This window comes from Vigna unguiculata, chromosome 3 (assembly GCF_037176805.1).
Source record: "Vigna unguiculata cultivar grain cowpea cultivar isolate G323 ecotype 2 chromosome 3, ASM3717680v1, whole genome shotgun sequence".
Lineage (NCBI taxonomy): Eukaryota > Viridiplantae > Streptophyta > Magnoliopsida > Fabales > Fabaceae > Vigna > Vigna unguiculata.
Genome location: NC_140794.1, coordinates 67,959,808 through 67,980,389, shown reverse-complemented (window position 1 = coordinate 67,980,389; position 20,582 = coordinate 67,959,808). Strand labels below are relative to the sequence as shown.

General features: G+C 30.1%; 3 protein-coding genes across 5 annotated transcripts; 1 reads left to right on the top strand and 2 right to left on the bottom strand.

Moving 5' to 3' along the window:
* Positions 1 to 582: 582 nt before the first annotated feature.
* On the bottom strand, positions 583 to 2,027 carry LOC114179541 (small ribosomal subunit protein eS21). Of its 2 annotated transcripts, XM_028065911.2 has the most exons (4): positions 1,992 to 2,027; positions 1,728 to 1,818; positions 1,510 to 1,642; positions 583 to 862 (listed from the first exon to the last, which is right to left on the bottom strand). In XM_028065911.2, the coding sequence occupies exons 2-4, from the start codon at positions 1,775 to 1,777 to the stop codon at positions 797 to 799; spliced, it is 249 nt and encodes an 82-aa protein (XP_027921712.1). In that variant the 5' UTR covers positions 1,778 to 1,818; positions 1,992 to 2,027; the 3' UTR covers positions 583 to 796. The 2 variants fall into 2 exon arrangements, with proteins under 2 accessions (XP_027921712.1, XP_085527831.1); XM_085671705.1 differs by lacking the exon at positions 1,992 to 2,027 and having other exon boundaries at positions 1,728 to 1,964.
* Positions 2,028 to 5,507: 3,480 nt separating this feature from the next.
* On the top strand, positions 5,508 to 6,309 carry RALFL33 (ralf-like 33). Its single transcript, XM_028061371.2, has one exon. The coding sequence runs from the start codon at positions 5,715 to 5,717 to the stop codon at positions 6,093 to 6,095; it is 381 nt and encodes a 126-aa protein (XP_027917172.1). The 5' UTR covers positions 5,508 to 5,714; the 3' UTR covers positions 6,096 to 6,309.
* A 3,973-nt stretch (positions 6,310 to 10,282) lies between these two features.
* Positions 10,283 to 16,530, bottom strand: PRMT4B (protein arginine methyltransferase 4B). Of its 2 annotated transcripts, none has more exons than XM_028065701.2 (15): positions 16,104 to 16,530; positions 15,758 to 15,820; positions 15,028 to 15,130; positions 14,433 to 14,576; positions 14,242 to 14,345; positions 14,002 to 14,100; positions 13,843 to 13,912; positions 13,584 to 13,680; positions 12,903 to 12,957; positions 12,364 to 12,447; positions 12,105 to 12,182; positions 11,568 to 11,671; positions 11,296 to 11,468; positions 11,060 to 11,211; positions 10,283 to 10,542 (listed from the first exon to the last, which is right to left on the bottom strand). In XM_028065701.2, exons 1-15 carry the CDS (start codon positions 16,281 to 16,283, stop codon positions 10,534 to 10,536), a joined length of 1,515 nt encoding a protein of 504 aa, XP_027921502.1. In that variant the 5' UTR covers positions 16,284 to 16,530; the 3' UTR covers positions 10,283 to 10,533. The 2 variants fall into 2 exon arrangements, with proteins under 2 accessions (XP_027921502.1, XP_027921501.1); XM_028065700.2 differs by having other exon boundaries at positions 10,283 to 10,520; positions 16,104 to 16,529.
* Between the last annotated feature and the right edge of the window lie 4,052 nt (positions 16,531 to 20,582).

The window sequence follows — 20,582 nt, the reverse complement described above, 5'->3', positions numbered from 1 at the left end:
CCATGATTCGATCGTGACATGAGAATTATGTAATCCAATTTTATTTTTTATTTTTGTTTTAAGATTTATAATTTGGAAGTCATTTTTTTCTTCAAAAGTAGTTTTGAAATTATGCAATCCAAAGACTAAAATGGTAAAAAAAATTATGAAGTCCAGAAAGAAAATTATGGAGGTGCTGGACAAAACTGACTCCAACCATTCTTATGAGGTACACAATATGAAAGTCATCAATCTGCTTAACATCAGTAATCACAAGTTTAACAACCACTATGTTCCCAAACAAATCTTTGTAAATTTCGTAAAAGTATCGAAATGCTTGCTTGCTTAGAATAAGTTTTAGAATTAACCAAGGAATCACAATTAAAATGCCAATCATCATCTGAAAAAACTTTCAGGAAAAACAAGTTTATGCATAACATTAATTTTAATTTATGAATAATTTGAACCAATGTGGGCCAGTGCAGCTTAGACGGATTTTCATCTAAAGATCAATAATGTCACTGGTTGTGGTGCAGAATTAGTTCTAAGTTTAGAGGAGACGCCAAATAACCTTTCACAAGGATAATAATCACATCAACAAGCTGAGTTAAATCTCAATCATTATCATAAATCAACGAAATTTATTGAAGTAAAGAAACAAATATTTCTGAAGGCAGTGCTAATAGATCAAAGAGCAGCTTTCAGCAGAGAAAAACAAAATATTGCAAAACTTATAACTAAATTACCAAAGTTCCACAATCATGATAGTGAAATATGTCCAGGAATCATAGAACTTCAGGCAAAAAATTGGTCACTTCTAGTGTTGTTTAACTTCTGGCTTCTTCTTCTGCCACAACCTGTCTAGTGCACTGTCAGCATCACCCTGGAAAATAAAACATAAAATCATTTGTAAAAAATTGCAATCGTGAGTTGTCAGGAAAATCATTGAAACATCTATGCATGTGCAATAAGCCCAATGGCAATCAAAATATATAATAATAAACCTAATTCTCTATCATGCATAAAAATAAAAACAACCCCCACAAACCCGACAATCTACTTCACTGTTAAATGTTAATCATACCATTCAATCGTAGCTTCATCCAACAAAAAGTAACAAGAGGTGTATAGGATGGTACAAGACTACATTAACAAAAGAAGAAAACTAAATGTTCCACACAATCCAATCCCATCCTTGCACATTCCCTGCCCAAGCTAATTCAGAGTTTTTTAAAAGGATAATCATTGGTAATCAACAATGATTGCGTACTTATACCACATAGGCAATGATGCTGCTACAGCAGCCATTGCAAGACAAAGAGGTTATATTATAGGTATGATAAACGAAAGATGCTACCAAGTTCTTTATTTTAAAACGTAATTCACTAAACACGACTGCAAAAACAAATCTGGGCAAAAGCACAATTAGCCAAAATCAACCAACATACAAAAAAGAATGCGTAATGCAATCATAAGCCATAATGGAATACAATAATGCATCAGAAAAAGGTAAAACAAAAGCATACGAACCTGTGCTCGAACGAAGCCACAGAGAGCAAACGTGGAAAAATGACCATTGTAGATACCATTCTCATCCAAATGGCCAATGTTTATCTGAACCGAGGCATGGTCCTTTGCAGTTATGAGTCTGTTAGTGGCAGAGCTGAAACGTGGTTTAGCATCAGTTCAAATTCCACAAAAAAACAACCAAACAAACCCACAATTCGAAAAACAGAACTTGTATATACCATTTCCTAGGAACGTATAACTCAGTGAGTTTTCCCTCCTCGTTCTGCATTATGTCACTGTATAATCAAGCCTCTTCGTAAATATAAAAACCTAAGTCAGATACATTAAGACCATTACTCATCCGCGAGTATCAACACACAATTTCTACTCCGGCAAACTTTCTGTTTCGTTGCTAATTTTCATAATTACGTGCAGTATATCCAAATTACACGTCAAAACAAAAAAATCAAATACAAAAAAAGAACATGAAAAAGAGAGAATACCGCGAAAGACGAAAGGCGAAAGAATAAGGCTCTGACGAAGACGACAAATTCATATAAAGCTGAAAAATACCTAGCTTAGGCGGATTTTGGGCCGCTTAGATTTTATTCCAAGCCCAATCTAAGGCCTTGTATTTCCCGCATGTTGAATTAATGTCAGGCCCACCTAGAACATTCTGAATTAGCTTTAACTTAAACTAAAGTGTGGAAATATGTAAAGCAAGAATAAGCTTAGGTTTGGCTTCTTAAAGAAAAACTTTTTAAATCTGATTTATTTATCTGGTATAGACCTTTTTAATAAGTTTAAACGCATGTTTTGTTATGACATTTCTAAAACTAATGAACATATAATATTAATTAACGGTCCGATAGTTCATTTTAAAAAAAATTGCCAAAAAGACGTGCAGATGAAAAAAAATATATGGTGATTTATTTTTCTAAAAGAAAAAATGAAATATATTGTTTAGATAGAAAATTTTGGAAGATTTTTAATTTTTAAGAATTTATGGAAAGACTTTTATTACTTACTAAAATCACATAATTTTATTTTTTCTTTTAAAAAAAATTGCAATATTTTTTCTTTCATATCATCTCTTGATTTACTGTGTATTCTCATGAGAAGATGAAGATGGGAGAGAGTCTCACGATGAATTTTGATAGATTTAAGTTGATGAATATATGTATTTCTTTGAGTAGATTTATAGGGTAAATTAAGTGAATTTGGAAATTAATTTTGTGAATTGAGAGATGTGATAGATTAAAAAAATTAATAGATAAAATTTAAAGATTATTAAAATATCCTTGATGTTAAAAATAAAATAAAATAATTATTGAATGAGTTAAAAAATTGAAATTTAATATTTTTAATTTAATAAATTATAATAAAAATATAAATAAATTTAAAAATTAACAAAAATAGAGCTCAAACCCAAACACACCCACACATACTATGGGTTACAACACCACACACACAACACTGGTTAGCACACTCATTACATACATATAACACTAGTTACATAACCAATGTTCTTACATACACAAACTCAACCACCAACACACTCATAAAACATGAAATGGTAAAATGACACACAATGCCTCAAATTTTCGCATCCTTAGCATGATGGAAAAATCCTCTAATCCTACTTATCCGCTCTCCCATTTTATGGAAAAAAATGTAAACGAACACATATCATATTTACTATACGTCTTCATGAACTGAATTTCTTTTAATCAGTGTTATCACATCATGCGACTACAACATTAGTATTGGTTGAAACATCCTAAAATAAATGTCTATTAAGAAATTATGAATTCAATTATAGGTAGAGGCACTATGGACTTCACATTAGACTGAATTTATTGGAGATTAATATCGAATTTTGTTATATTTTGTGCTTAACACTACGATTTTCAACACCAATAATATTTTTTAAGTTAATATTAAATACGATTTTTTATAATGTGAAAAACTATGTTATTCTTCAATAAACTTCAAGTCTTCGTATAACTCATATTTATTTAGCTTTAGTTACTTATTTGATCATAAATTTGGTCGAAAAAGTTCAAATTAGTCTTGACTAAGTTTTTTATTTTGATTGATTCTTAATTTTAATTTTTTGTTTCAATTTTGTCAATTTTTTAAAAATTGACTTAATTAGGGTTTTTCTAAAAAAAAAGTTATAAACAAGTCACGTATCAAATCTCGTTGTATGATACATCACATTATCATTCATTCTCGAATGATAGACAATTAAATTCCATATAATGTTTTTAAAATTAAACAATTTTTATTCATTTTTTAATTAGAATCCAAACTTTTTTTTTTCATAAATATTATTTTGGTAGTTAACTTTTTTATTAAATATTTCTGAAATTACATTTAAAGTATTTAAATGATTGAATTCCATTTAAATTAATCAGTTTTAATTTAATAAAAAACACGAATTAGTAATATATTAATTATAAAAACTTATTTTCTTTTTCAATGAAATTTAAATTTATTTAATAAATATAATAATATTTATACGATAAATAATAATGTAATGTCAAACTTTAAAAAATAAAGTATAAAAAAATATTTGTTTGAATTGAAATATTAAATTTAAAATAAACATAATTTAAAACTTTATTTTTTATGATTTAATTAAAATTTAAAACATACAATATTATATGTTTAAAATTTAATTTTAATAAAAATATCTAAAATTTAAATAAATAATAGATAACACGAGTAGAGTTTTATTTCGAATCACAAAGAAACCAAATTTTGATATCTATTGAAATTAAAAATAAAAAATAAAAAAATTATTACAAGTAAAATATAATTTGTTAATATGAAAAATTGTAAAAACATTTTTATATACCGGTCAAGTTTCCATTTAAAAGACTGAATTCATAACACACGCTAACTAAACAAAACTCAACACGAGAAATAGAGTATTGGAATCTGAAACCATATATAGAGCTGTAAAGGGCATGGAATAAGTGGCAAAGAAAATGACACCTCACGCGCTTCAATTAATACGTATATACGCAACAATACGTTACTATTTCTCTTTAATTTTGTTCAGATATTAATTTATTTTGGCTCTCAATTTTATAATACAAATACATAAATGAATAATGAAAAGTAATAGAATTAAGATGAAATATCTCAAAAATATGTGAGAAAGAACATTTATGAGAAATATCTCGCGTGTACAATCGTTCTTTCTTTGTTTTTTGTATTTTTATCGATTGCTACCAACTTTTGTTTTATTATAACCAAATTCAATTTAAAATAATGATTTTTCTGTACATAATTGATATTTTTTCTTAATTGAAACATTGAAATTTGTAACAATGTTTTATTCTCATTACAATTATTGCACAAATATACATTTATCAATCGTCCCAATACACAATATAAGAGTTACCACTTTCTTTATGTGACTGATGTGATGTTGTAGTGTCTGTTTTATCTTAGTATTATAATGTTATTTACTTTTAGTTTGTTTTGACAATGTAATTTAAGGCATTTAAATGTATACCTTTAAGTGTAAATTCTTTTAAATTTATTAAATTTATATACGTTTCTTTATCTTATTATCTTGAGCGAACCTCGAGAATTTGAGAATTTCTGAAAAACATGATATCTTGTTGTGTATTTGTCCAAATAAAACATTCACATCAATAATAAATAATATTGTTTTTACTAAAATTAATTTATGGCATTAGATAAGAATAAAGATAATTAAGTATAATTAGAAATTTCTAAATGTACAACATAAACGCTGCGTTTGATTTAAAAACCTAGAAAAGGAAAATGTAGGTTTTCTGACGCGTCACGCCCCCACTAACAACTGGAACACCTTGAATTAGCCTAAATCATACTCTGGCCCCGCCAACTGGCTTAGTATCTAATTCATTGCACTCATTTTCTACTTCACTTTTTCTTACTCTATTTCTCAAATTCTTCTCACAAACACAAAATTAACAACAACGTAACTAGTTTTGGATTGTGAAAAGTAAAAGCTGTGTTTTGGAGAAGAATTATGGTGGGGTTTACGATAATGAGTGGGCGTGAAGCAACACAACAACTAGGAGTGGCAGAACTCGTAAATAAGGTGCGCATCTGAGGTCATTTTGGCGTAAACCGTCGCATATAAGGTGAGAGAGGAGAGGCTCTTTCTTCTGTGTTATGCCAACTCATTTCAGAAAACTCAAGTAATCAAATTCAAATCAACCATGGGAAGCTCCACAACCTTCTTCTCTGTCTTCTTCCTCGCCTTTGCGATCCTCGCCGTCCACGTCGCACAATCCTCACCGTCCACTCTCGACTTCACCGGCGACCTCAGCACCTTCCTCCTCCCTCTCAAGTCCGGCTGTCGCGGATCCGTCGCGGAGTGCGGCCTCCTCGTCGGCCAAGACGACGACGCTGAGTTTCTGATGGACTCCGAGACCAGTCGGCGCATTCTAGCCGGAAGGACCTACATAAGCTACGGTGCGCTGAGGAGGAACACCGTCCCTTGCTCGCGACGCGGCGCTTCCTATTACAATTGCCGGCCCGGCGCTCAGGCCAACCCCTACAGTCGCGGATGCAGCGCCATCACCCGATGCAGGCGTTGAGGAAAAGCTATTATTCTTCTCATTTTATTTTTAATTTTTAATTTTTGTAATTGATGAAAAATCATTGTTGTCATAATGTCACGCTACCACATATATACAAGTAGAGAAGAGAAAGAGGAGTAGACATGAATAAAATCTAATCGCCGCCGTTTGTATCTGTATTGTAATTTAATTTAATTTTAGGTACACATATTACTATTATTATTATTGTTAATATTTGGTTGCTATTTGGATGTGTGAAAATTCTCATCATTATTCATATTTTTTTGTATTGTTGTTATCAATTTCGTCGGTGGTGGTTTCTGTTTGTGTGCTGTGTTCATTCTTTTCATGTCGGAACTGAAAGAGAGATTTAGGGTTGATTGATGGATTTGACAGACATACATGGCAGTGTTTGGTGTGGAAGGTAATGTGAATTTATATACTGTTTTCTTTTACTTTTGGAAAAAATAGAGAAATTATTTCATGTAATAGTGTGTATTAACTGAGTTTTTCAATTAGAAATGCAAATATTGCATAAATGTGTAGGGTAGTTTAAAATAATTTGTAGTGAAAATGTGAGTGATTTTGGGTTTTTGGATGTGATGTGTGGCTTGAGGGTGAAGGAGGGTGGCATCTGTCCCGTGCGCTGGCCCTCCGTGTTTCCCTTTTCTCTTTCCAGCACACGCTTTGTTGAAATTTAGGAAAAGAAAAAAAATAGTAGAAAAAACTATGGCCAATTTATCACCAAATAGGTCGCTTTCTCCCCTTTCCCTCTAAAGAAGAAGAACATGAAAAAATGGCCAAATACGCTCGATGCCCATATTTCTTTGTCGGTTAAAGTACTCAAGATCGTTGCTATTCTTATGTGAGAGTAATTTGTTTAGGGAAGAAAAAGTAACACTTGGTTTTTGTTAAATTCTGTTACAGTGGAACATAAACCAGAAAAAATTTCAAAGAATCGTCATCGATATGCAATTGTATGCGGCGCAGATAGCGCAGGTCTCTATTTTCAACATTTATAATTTTATATCTGTAAATTTGACTCCCATAAATAAATGTACTAATGGCATGGAAGAACAATTACTCCTTTGGTTGAGTTAGTTATCAAATTTATTGTGGTCTTTATCAACCTTAGGTAACAGGGTGGTCATTTCATATAAACAGCCTTTGAAATTCTTAAGAAAAATGTCTGGTTTCCATTGGAGGAGGAATGATATTCTTATCCTGGATTAAAGGCAGCCTCACATGTATTATTATTATTATTATCTGTGAATTGAAATGGGTGAACAGGGTCCTATGATTATTATGATGGCAGCATTGGCATCTGGGTTACCTTTTTAGAGTGACAACTAAATACACCTCACAAACGCTTGTCCCATTATCTTGTGTACAACTATGATTTTGTCCCGGACCACCCATTTCAGAATCAGAGACTCCAAACCCTAAAAATACTCTTCTACGTCTTTCTACTCTCAAACTCTCACAGTTATTACATTATTTAATGCCTATAAGTTTCTCAACCATGCACTTGGGAATTTGATTTTGCAGAATTTGAATTCTTTAGGTTGTTTTTTCTTTTCCCGTGTTATTTCTCTCATGTTACCTTCAAAATATACTGATTTTGATGTTTAGAATATATCGAAAAGATTTCTAAAATACGAACTTAAATATATTGTTAATGCTCGACAAAGTACAACAGAAATGCCCGATCATTCAAGCAACTCTTGCTAAGCAGTCAAATATCACTACACTTGCTCTGATGCAACCAAAATTGAAAACAGAACCAAAAAAAATCAAATCATGCAAATTTCTGGAGTGACGTGAAGTGAATACTTGGAGTTCTGGAAGATCTAGATAAATGCGCAAATAATCATGCAAATTTCGGTGAGGATCCACGGAAGAAATCTATCTCAAGGCAGAAGAATGGTTTTAAGTTTTCTAACATTTTGGAAAGTGATTAGATAATATATTTTTAGTAAATATTTTTATAGAGGCTGATGATGATATTTTCTATGACTGCTTGTTAAATTTTCACATGATATTTTCTTTTTAAAGGAAACTTTTTAGAAGAAAATGAAATAATTAGAATGTATCTTTTATATTTTTTTTCCTGATGTCGGATCTGGAAAGGTGATACTTAGTTTAAAATGAAAGAGTGTCTTGCATAAATGCCACCAGATTAAAGAGAAGTGTTAATTATCTCACATAAATATGTTTCCATCATTCGTTTTCTGTATTAATTCTCCTCTTTCGCATTAATATTAAAATTAAATTGAGCATAAATTACTCTTAAAAGTTGTTGAAGAGAACAAAATTATTTATGTGTTGTAAAGAGAACTCTAACGATATTTGTAGCTGATATTAGATATCCTAACAATTAGTAATTAAACTTTGACCCTTTGCTCTATTTGTAGTACTATTTATTTGTAATATCCTTTTAACTTCTCACTACTTGATGTCTTATTTATATGATTAGATCAACAATAAAACATGAAATATTTCATTTTTATAATGAAATATGTGCTTAACACTACAATCCTTGAAGTCATAACATTATCTTAAGTATTCCTCGCCATACATTCATAAAAGGCCTCCACTACACATATTTTGTCTACATCTATAGTTTTATTGTACATTGAAAATACTTTCAATATGTTTCGTTTTCAAGTTTTTAAATAATTTTATATTAGTAGTTATAACTTAGGTTCATTATACATAATTGCTTTATCAACTAATCTCACTTTTACTTACTATTTTGATCATGATTTTTTCTACAGATATTATTTTTTGTTGATTTCAATTTCATTGATTCTACATGTTTGGAAATTCAAAATAGACATATGGTATGCTAGATATGGAGTCTTATTTTATTTTCTATGTATGATTTTTTGAAGTTGAAGTACATTTACTGTATGTTGTAGAAGAACCCATGCACATTTGATTTTTCTTGTTTTATTTTTAGACTTTTGTAGAACCTATAAACCTAACTAGAGCTTACATTTAGGCCCAATTTACTTCAATTTCATAAATTATGTCTTCATCTCCTTTTCTATATTTTTCTCTAAATTTTTAAATTGTCTTTTCAATTTCTTCATATGGAGAACTAATTATAGCCAACATAATCCTTAAGAGAATTCTTAAAGAGAAGAAAAAATAAATTGAGTTCCTAGTAGGGAATTAATTACTTACATCAATCAAGAATTTTATTGATTCAACTTGATAATCACATTGTTACCTCCTTATAATTGTATTTTGTCTATTAAAAGTATAGCTTCAAGTTTTAAAATTCTAGAAAAAATATTAGAAATATGAAATTTATAATGAAAAAATAAATAAGGCTTATAACTTATTTATAAAGTTTTTATCATTTATCTGTTTAAAATTTATTTCTACTAAAATGAGTCTTAAAATAAATGCACCTATTGGAGTACGATTATACAAGTTTGCGTATAATGATTTTAGAAGTAAGAAGATATGTAGTCATTTTCTATATATATATACTAGTTATATATACTAGTTATATGTAAATAGTTTTAGAACGTATGCCTTTCAATAACTGGGCTTATATAAAATTGTTTTATTTACTTTTTTAATTATTTTGTAAATTTATTACATTACTGTTTTCATTAATTAATTAATTAATATTATTAATAAAATGTGTATGAAATGTTGGATGATTTTAATTATTTATTTTATTTTCACAATTTTAACTGTTTATATATTTTACTTGTTTACTCTTTTAATTTATAATAAAATAAAAATTCAAAAAATAATAATTTCTACAACACAAAAAGGAAAAAAATTGTCAATAAATAAAATAAAAAAACTTATAACTTCTCTAAATAAATAGCTACAATTTTTCTAAAATTGAAAAAAAAAAATAAAACAAATCATTTCTTCAAACACGACTTCTTTTTATAAAAAGAAAAAATCTTTTGAAACACAAATTCCTTTATTTTATGTCGGGATCTGAAATATTGTTTGTATTCAAAATATAAGATGTCAACTGGTATCGACTTGTGCAACCGGAGTCTTGCAAATGACGCCAACTCCATTCGTGTTGAAAGATATATAACTTCAGGAAATAAACAACTCAAGGTAGGGATATTCCGAGATTTTAAAACTTCATATTAATTAAATTAAATGTGGAAGTAACACTTAAACTCAACCAAGTCGTTAAATTCCCTAGTTTGTGAGGCATGAGATTTGATAGATTTGTGAGGGTGACATTCACCCACAATAGATTGAACACAATGTAATTTACAGGCAAGGGAAATGTCCAAATACAGACAAATGGCCCCAACATGTTACATCATGGCAAACTCATGTTACAAATAGAAATTAGGGTTAGAATTTGTCAACTTAAATATTCTGCATCAGTGGATCAATCTGGACACATGAATTAGGCGAAGGCTGTTGTACAAATTCAGGTTCATCTAAATCCTGTCATTTGAAGTCAGGGTGACTGATACAACATAAACAATAAAACAAAGTACATCAAAAATATAAAAAAGACTACAAAAATAATATAATTAATCCAACACCTAGCTGTCTCAGGGAGCCATATAGCCAAGATTCAGTCACATTTTCTTTAGTTGGCAAATTCCAATTTTGCACAAACAAATAAACTTCAAGTTGAGAAACTAATCGATGAAAAGGAGTACGACTCAAGATTGATTAAGTGCCTGTAAACCTATTACTATAATTTGAATCCCAGGGAACTGTTGTTGGACTTCTAGGTCAGTTCTCATTAATATTAGTAAATACTGGTGAGATTAGTTTCGTGGTAATGTCTATGGGAATACTTTAGTCAAAGAGAGAAAATATACTTGTTAAGGTTTCCTACTTCGTCACTCTTCCTGGATTTTCCCCTAAATTTAATTTAATATATATCAAATTCTACAGACATCGTACAAAAAAATCTACCATCAAATTGTTTTCTGAATTTCAACTCAGAATGGGAAGAGATAGAAATTCCATACCTGTGTTGGTATAAGTGGTTGAGGTTGTTGATCTTGAGCTAATGCATAAGCCTGTGGTTGAGACATTCTATAATAGGGTTCTTTCAGATCAAGTTTACAGGAAGATGTTTGGAGAATTCCCCCTTGTTCAGCACCAGGACCCCACATTTTAGCTAAATGAAAATTGAAATTTGGTGAATTAACATGATGGTGCAGGTATATCAACAATAAGGAAAAGAAAGCAGATAAGTACCAACCTGACAATGTTAAATATATTGTATAACTCTGTGCATTGTGAGCAATCAAGTGAAGCCTGCCAGTAATTTCTTGTCCAGCCATGACGTATATTGGCTGTGAGAGAACACAACGTAACTGGTACCAATGGGTTGTCGGTGACCCAGGAGCAGTGGTAAGCCACCTTTGCACAGTACTGTTGATTTATAATAATTAAAGAAAACTCAACAGACCAGAACAGTAACCAAAACATCTAAATAAAATGCAGCCTAGACAAATAAAGAGGAACATTTACCTTCCATTGAACAGCACATCAAACCAACAAGCTAAGCCATGCACTCTGGTGCCCACAGAGGCTATGAATTTCAGAGGAATATCAATTTCATACAGTTCTTCCTCCTACAATATAAAAAGTGATCTGGTCAGTGGTAAAAAATTCGTAGTCAACGGTACTGCAAGCATTGAAAGAATACAGTAGTAACAACAGGAATGAACACAATTAAGTCCCACGTGAACAGTATACTATTTATAAAAACCAATGATTCATAACCAGAAGAATGCATGCCTTTTTGTAGTTTCATAGAATTTCTTCTTCCAGAAAATAACTAGTGAAACAATTAGAAGAGAAGCCCGGGACTTCTATTTAAAAGAGGTTTCAATATGGAAGCATGTTTGCCTTAAAAATAAATCAATTACATGAAAAACTGAATGCAATCGAAATAAATCAGCTTGTTTGATCAGCGACACCAAATTACCAGAACCAACACGACCCTAAGGAAATGTGACAGTCTCAAAACGAAATGGACTGTGAAGAAAAAAAAATTCTTCGAACCTTTATTTTGGTGAAGTCTATCACATGGAATATTGAAGGAGCTATTAACAGTCTTGGATCAAAAGCATCCACCACAGGCTTTACGTAGGAAAAGATTCCATCATTAGTGACATAAAACCTCCAATAACAAACTAATTTATGGCAACAAAACCAATAGTAATACTAAATACGAAGAATGGAAGATAATATCACATTTAACCTTTTTTGTTCATGAGGGAACTACCCAAAACAAACTGGTAAATTTCAGAAAACATATTACCTGAGAAAAGTATCCTTGAAATGCAGTCCCATGTAGGGGTGTTAAATCAACACCATAATAGTTCTGTTGCTGCCAAAACAGTGCCTGAAAAAAAAAAGTTAAAATAATCACTGAGCAATTTTCACTATGATGCCTTACACCAGAAGCAATTCTAAACAAAATATGAAATCAGAAAAGCTTTTGATAGATTGTACAAAGCAAAATAAGCTGCTGTTTTTTTTTCCCAATCTCTTTTTGGTGTCAGGCATCATTGCTGAATATCACTGAAATCCATTTCACTGGACAACTGAAGCAAATCTCAGTAAGAGACACTCCAGACTGGATTCTTCGTAATCCAGTAAATACTCTTTTACAAAGATTAGCCTCTTCCATTACATTGATGCCAATTCCAGATGGAAAAGAAAAAGCTCTCCAAAGGTGTATAAATTAGGCACTATAATTTCAAGAAATAACTAATAAACACACACTTCGTGTATTAGCTACAGAACAAACACAGAAACTCATCTACAAATATAAATAAAGGCACGTTGTTTACACACCTTATTAGCAATTTCTATAAACAAATATTCATCAGTGAAAGGTGCCATGTGAATCCTACACCAAAAAATAAATTCAAGGTTAGGAGAACACAATATAATAATAAGATGATTATAAATAAAAGCCTGTTTGTTTTCTAAGAAAGAATGGTCCCATTTTAACACATATTTAGATAATTTTATGATAAGTTTAAAACAATCTACAACAATGAAAGAAGTTAATTCAGGTAAAAATAAAAAAGTCTGCTTCACTGATGTTACTAAGAATAGCTTAAGAAATTAAAGTTTAATCAAAGGAATGTTTTCAAATAAGTTAACCAAATGCACCCATAATCCGATGATATTTGAATTGGATAAATCATTCAGAACAAGAAAGCACCAAGACCTTGAAAATTAATTTTTTCACTCAAGCATCAAATAAAATGTAGGCGTAAAACAAGAATGAAACAATTTTCAAACACCCTGTACCCCATATTATTGTGAACTATAGTTGAAAGAGCAATAGATACCATTTATTAAATTTGTTAACATGTCACTAGTCTTGGGATATAAAAAAAATTAATTAGAAATGACACATTCAATAAGAAAAAAAATTAGTTGCACATAACTTGCCTTGGAAAAATCTCATTTACTATTGTTACATACCGGAAGTTCCAAGAAAGACAGAGAAGGGTGCTAGCTTACCTTCCCAGAGCTGGAAACATTTTTCCCGTAGGAACAAGAAACCTATCTCTGGCAATGACATAAGACTCCAACATTCTTTCATTGACTAACAAGGTGCCTGCATAACAGAAAAAAGTTCCAACAAAAAAAAGAGTGAAATTTCAGCATGCCATGCTACAACTTAAGTCTCCACTACATATTTGACAATTGTATATAAAGTATACATTGAAAATCATCATTATTTTCAAGTTTGCTGGAAGGAAGTAGAACATGAACTTACCCATAGGCTCAGATATCAGAATATCTGCTTTCTCTGGCAATTCAACATCCTCAACTTTGCCTTTGATCACCTATATAAATTATTAAATAAAACAACTCCATTAGTAATAAATACGTAATAAATAACAATTATAGCAAAAAACCATGAAACAGATCTCACTGTAATTCGTTGAGCTAGCATCGGGTTCCCAGCTATAAGCTTCCGTGCATATTCTGCCATTTCAGAAGCTTCCACGGCATAAACGTGTTTTGCACCAGCCTAAAAATGAATGTTAGAATGACAAGAACATGACAAAGCTCCGATTGTAGGAGGAAAGGAAACATTGAAATTTCATCAAGTTAGAAGACAAATGTCATATACTTCAAATTGAATTAGACCCAAATAATGTGATGAGCATACCTGAGCAGCAAATAGAGATAAAATACCACTACCAGCACCCACATCAACTACAACACGACCAGTGAAATCAGATCGGTTCTCAATAACAGCAGCGTGATAGGTGCCTGGAAACAATAATTAATGTCATATAAGTAACATATACGTAGAATTCAAACAAAAATGGGGACCACATTAATATAAAAATGTATAACCTGTTCGAACATAGTCCTGTAACATATTTTGCTGATGCAGAAGTTGTCCGTAGTAATGAAAATACATTTTGGCAGATGATGACTCTATCTTTTCATCGAATTTGCTTTTAGAAGTTGTATTTGATTCATTTCGCCCATTTCCTCCTGTATTGAAAAAATAAACATAAAGTTAAACAATATCATATTTTACTGAAAATAACCTTATGAGAATAAAATAAAGTACGATAAAAGGGCCTCCATGAGAATGAAAAAATACGATGAAGGAGAAATAATCAGTGCATGAAAGAAGAAAATTTGTTTAGACAGCAGCAGACAAGCTACAAATATGATGAAGGAAAAAAGTTTTAAGATAATAAAACATTAAAAATAAAGGCTTGCCCCTCTACAATCCATGTTTTACAGGTCTAATAACTAATAGTCACTTGGTGCATAAGTATTACTCATTTACTCTGACCACAAACTTGACCTAAAGCAATTAAATAATAATAATAATAACAATAAATGCAAATACAAAAAACACCGTTGCTGGTGGAGTAGTGCTATATGACAAAAGACCATTCCACAACAAGTATTACACGAATGTTCAAAGCAGCACCTTGAGCATTGATTTCCTTCTTCCATTGTTGGACTACACAATGGAAGGCTGCACTCTCCTCCTCGTTTCTAAACTGGATATTGACTCCCCTGGAATACGATGCCTGTTTCAAAAATAGCACTATTCAAAATGCATGAGCATTTGCAAACAAATCAACAAATTATGTAACGGAGGTATTACTCAAGGCGGTTGAACTCGAGAATTTATGCTAACTTATGGAGCATTCATAAACTCTACTCCGAGTTGACTAGTAAATTTGTTAGTAATATAAAAAACTATTAATGACGTATATGCTTAACAAAATGTTCTTAATACTAATAAAACAAAATAGAAAAAAAATCATACTAAAAGAATGAGATGGTACATTAGTGTTAAATAATATCAAACTATAAATGACCAAACTTATATTAATAAACTCAGAAAATTATAAGTTCCTAAAGTGAAAACCGATAAAAAAGTATTTTATTCAATTTTTCTGAGCCCTATTAAAACTTTGACACAATTGCTCGATGCAGGGTAAAAACTACATTACCAGAGAAAAAAATATTGATAATTAGTTAACTTTCTTTGTCAACGAAGAACTGTAGGAGTCTAAATCATACACAAGAGTTTGACATCCATGAAAATGTACTGCATCTAACATCCATTATTTATGCGGAAACAACAATCGCATTGTAATTAATGTTACGGTCCCATTCCAATACAATTTTACCATGATTCTGCTCCGTACCTTTTTACCGGCTTCAGATCCTTCCACCATGCAAACGGAGTGAACAGGACTCAGCCTGAATAACTGTGAGGATAAACCACAAATTAACAATAATCAAGAGAGATCCTAATGAAGATTGCCATTTCATTTATTGAATGTTTCGCTATTCGCTCAATCAGTGAACAAATGAAGAAAAACACAGCATTAAAATTCAAAGAAGAAAACAAGAAAACGACAAGAATAAACAAATAAATAAAATTAACCCCGCCGCTGAATAAGATAAAATGCACAACATAATATTGCGACTAAAAGAATTTTGTTTTACTCTTGCAATAGCTAAGCGAAGAAGCAGAAGGTGAAAACGAACCTGAACAGTTCGAGGATCGATACTGAGTGGTATCTGATGAGATTGCTGATGAATTTGGAGACCGTCGGAGTCGAAGCGAGCGGTTCCCGGCAAAGCGGAAGGAGGAGCAACAGATAGGTCAGAAACTGATGCTAAAGTGAACTCTCGCTGCTTCCATTTTTGTCCTAAAGAATCCTCCATTTTCTTTTTCTCTTCTCCTCCTTTCTCCACCGTGATACAACCCACTCTCTCTTATCTGATTTCTTTCAAACCCAAAAAAAAATACCCATATGAACAATAACACGCTTGAAACCGTATGAGAGTATACTTATTAGAGATGGAATCCAAACAAAACTAGGGTTTGGGGTTCGAAAAATTGAGAGCCGCCAAAGGAAGTGAGGGTTTGCTTGTTCAATACTTCGAAAGTCTCACTGTGTCTGAAACACGGGGTTTTATTTTGAGTTATTATTATTCTGCCTGGGTCTATTTTGTTTTTAATTACATTTGATTAACTGATTCTATTATTAACTGTTCTTGATTACCTTTTCAAAACATAATATTAAATTAATAATCTTCGCATAATACGTAAAACAGTAAAAGTATATTTAAATTTACAGTATTAAGCTATCAAGCATTTAGTAAATAAATAAAGAATAAATAACAATAAAGAAAAGGTACTACTACTGCTCCTGATGGTATTCTCAGTGTTTTTTTTTTCTCTATTACGTGCCATTACTTTATTTTTTATTTTTTCTTATTTGTGAACGTGTCGCACTGCATCCTTTTGCACAAATTTAATAATTTTAATGTGCACAAAAATTACAAAGCGAATTTCGTGTTCTTTTGAGAGTAATAGAAAGTATAGAGAAATGATAATTAGCGAAATTAGACAAAATACTCGTCCTTTGTATATGGGGTAATTTGAGAGTGATCAAGCTATATTTACTAAATTACTCTCATTCTATTCATATACATGTATGTGTCGTTGTGTGTTTTTTGAAATGGATAAGAGTCCAGGATGTTATGCAAGTGGGTCGTGATGCATCCACCGTGGGAAAGACGAGACACGTTAGGGGATGGTTTCCTTCATCATGGAAAGATTCCATGTTTGAACATGTTGTTGGGGAACGATTTCATGTTTGAGCATGCTGTTAGGGAATAATTCCCTCCGCCATTTGAATGATATGATTCCATGTGGTGCATCAATGCTTGAAATGATTAACGATCCCATGTGGTGCTTGGAACAATTTCACCATATTGAAACGATTTTAGTTTGGTTCTACATGTGCTTGGAACGATTCCGTCTAGCATGAATCAGTTCCAAAATTGTTTGGAACAATTCCTCCACCATGTTCCATGCAACATTCTTTTACTTTTTTTTTTGTTTTGCAGGAAGTGGAGCGACCAACAGAGGAATTTTGATGGACCATTGTATTATTTGTTTTTTTTATAAATAAATTTTTTATAATTACATTTATTCAATCAAATTTAAAAAAGAAAATTATAACACATCTAAATATAACTTTATATTACTTTTAGGATCGGAACAATTTGATAATCTAACTTTTTTATCTATTATTTTTTTTTAATTTGTCATGTCATATGAGTCAATTCACTCTCAAATTTTCACAAACTTCATTCTCCAATCTACCCAACAATCACCTATAAATCCCTTGTAAAAAACAACACCAACTTTACCCTCAAATTCATCCAATTTGTTTATCTCCCTCCCTTATTCTCTCCCAAGTCATTCTATTAAAAAGAATAGACTCTCTTACACTGTGTTTTGAAATAATTTACTATTCATGTGGAACGGAAAGAGAAGATTAGCAGGTGATTACCTTTTCCTTTAGGACGATAGAAGGTGATGTCGAGCGATGATCAGGGGATTTATTCCAAATGCAATCCCCTTGTGCATGACGAGATCAGAAGGTGACATATTTTGTCTTATTTATTCATCTCCCTCCCTTATTCTCTCCCAAGTCAATCTATTAAAAAGAATTACGCTGTGTTTTGAAATGATCTACTATTCATGTAGAATGGTAAGAGAGGATTAACAGGTGATTATCTTTTATTTTTGAGTGATAGAAGGTGATGTTGAGCAATGATCAGGAGATTCATTCCAAATGCAATCTCCCAGTGCATGGTGAGATCAAAAGGTGACTATTTCAATTTACGAAATTACCTCCTCATATATAAGCTTTCTTATATGTGATCTATTCATTTTCCCTTATTATGAAAACAACATAATAAAAATTAATAACACAAATAAAAATTTATTACTTCTAAAATTACTATTAAAAATTAAACAAAATCTTTGTGTAAATAAATTATTTTTCACTTTACATACTAAATTTATTACATACCAAATATATTATATTATTCATTTTTTATAAATATTTCTTTATAATTTTAATCATTCAATAAAATTTATAAAAATAATTCTAAATCATTTATATATCATTTAATTTAATGTTAATTTTAACATTAAAAATATTTTAATAATTTATTTTTTTTATCTATTAATTTTTTTAATATGTTACATCAATCAATTCAATCACAAACTTTCATATAATTCATTATCTAATTTACTTCAAAATCATATTTAAATTCTTTAAAAAAAGATAACACCAATTTCACTGTTTAATATTTTTTATCTCTTTGTCTTTCTCAAGTTATTCCTACTGAAAGAACACAATTTTAGTGTTAGATATATACTATAATGTCTGATGCTTCGCAGTAAACAAAATTTTCCCGACAGCCTTCAGTTTGATGGGGCTATGAAACTGTCTAGGCCCTCGAGTTCAGAAAATTCAAGGTTTTCTTTTGAATAAACATGGAAAAACAATTTTTATTTATTAACAAAACTATAATATTTACTCTTTAACTGGCCAATAAAATTATTGTTTGTTTAATATTATTGTTTTTACGATGTTTCAAAACTTGATCCGACAACATGAAATCATTCTTAATTTTTTACTTTTGGCTTTTTGATTTTTTTTTTTCAAAGAAGTGGTTTTTGTCCTCGTAAATTAAATTGGCTTGTATATGATTTAATCTTTCAATATTTTTTAGTTTTCCAAAGAAATAAACCAGTACTCTAAAAGAATAATTTGTTACGTTTTTAGTATTTTAAAAAAATCTATAAAAGTTAAATTTTGACAATTTTTTTATTTTTAAAGAATTTGAATTCTTTTTAATTTTTTTTGTAATATTTTTTATTGTATTGCTATAATAAATTAATTATCATTAATTTTAATATTTTAAAATATATTAAAATAATATTTAAAATATTAAATATAATATAGTTTTAATGTTCAAGGAAGAACAACACTCAAAAAATTAATAAAAATTTGAACTCTCATTTAAAATTTGATATTTGTTAAATGACTTTCTATTCTTTTGTTTTATATTTTAAAATAATTTTAAAATTATTATCTCAAATTATAAAAATAATTATTAAAATTTAATTATTAAAATATCATTAGCTCCGATGAAGAAGGAATTTCTTTCTCTTTTTGCCCAACAATAAAGACAAAATGTCTGGTGCTACCGGAGTGATTGAGACCTGATTCGATACAAAAACCTTTGCTGTCAACATCCATCAGTGAACCCATCTGAATATGGCAAAACCAATCTGTGAAAACTTTAGATATGACATGACTACTTTATCCATGCCAAAACCTCGCACCTTAGATACAATAATCTCATCACATATACTTTCAACTCTAGATAGTGTAGACACTTCAAATCCAATTGATTATTATTTCGTAATATTTAGTTTTTTGTTATTTTATGCACTACTCACAGTTGATCACTACTCTCAATTGAACACAATTATTCAAGTTTAAAAACATTGATTTGTACTATATAATAAAAATAATAATATGTTTAAGGTTAGTTAATTGAAAATATTTAAAGTAAAATAAGAAACGAAAAACAAGTGACATAAGAGTAATAGAATGAAAATTTTCATATTCTATTTTTTTTTTTAAATTTGAATTTTTACAATGTTAGCTTTTATGTAATTAAAATGGTTTACTTTATATATACAGTTTATCGTAATCGACAGTTTTAAACATTATAGATATACTAAAAAATGATTATTTATCTAACAATATATTTTATCCCAAATTATTTTAAATCCTTTGAAAATTAATTTTATTCTCAGAAATAGAATCCATCATTTTAAGCACAATGGTGATTATAACTCATTAGTGAAAAGAGACTTCATGAATAATGGTGATTAGATAAAAAAAATAATGATTAATTTGTAGTATATTGTGCTGTTAAAAAATGTAAATAATTCATAATGTCTTTGGGTATTTATTTTCATCTTTCTTAAAACAATTAATTCTAAAACCTAATTAAGTATAAAAAAGAAATATGAAATGTGTATGACAAAAGAAAGAATTATTTTCTATATTATTATAGATTTTAGCAATTAAACAATCAAATTTTATTTGAAATACACAAACGTTCTTAAAAAATGCACAGTTC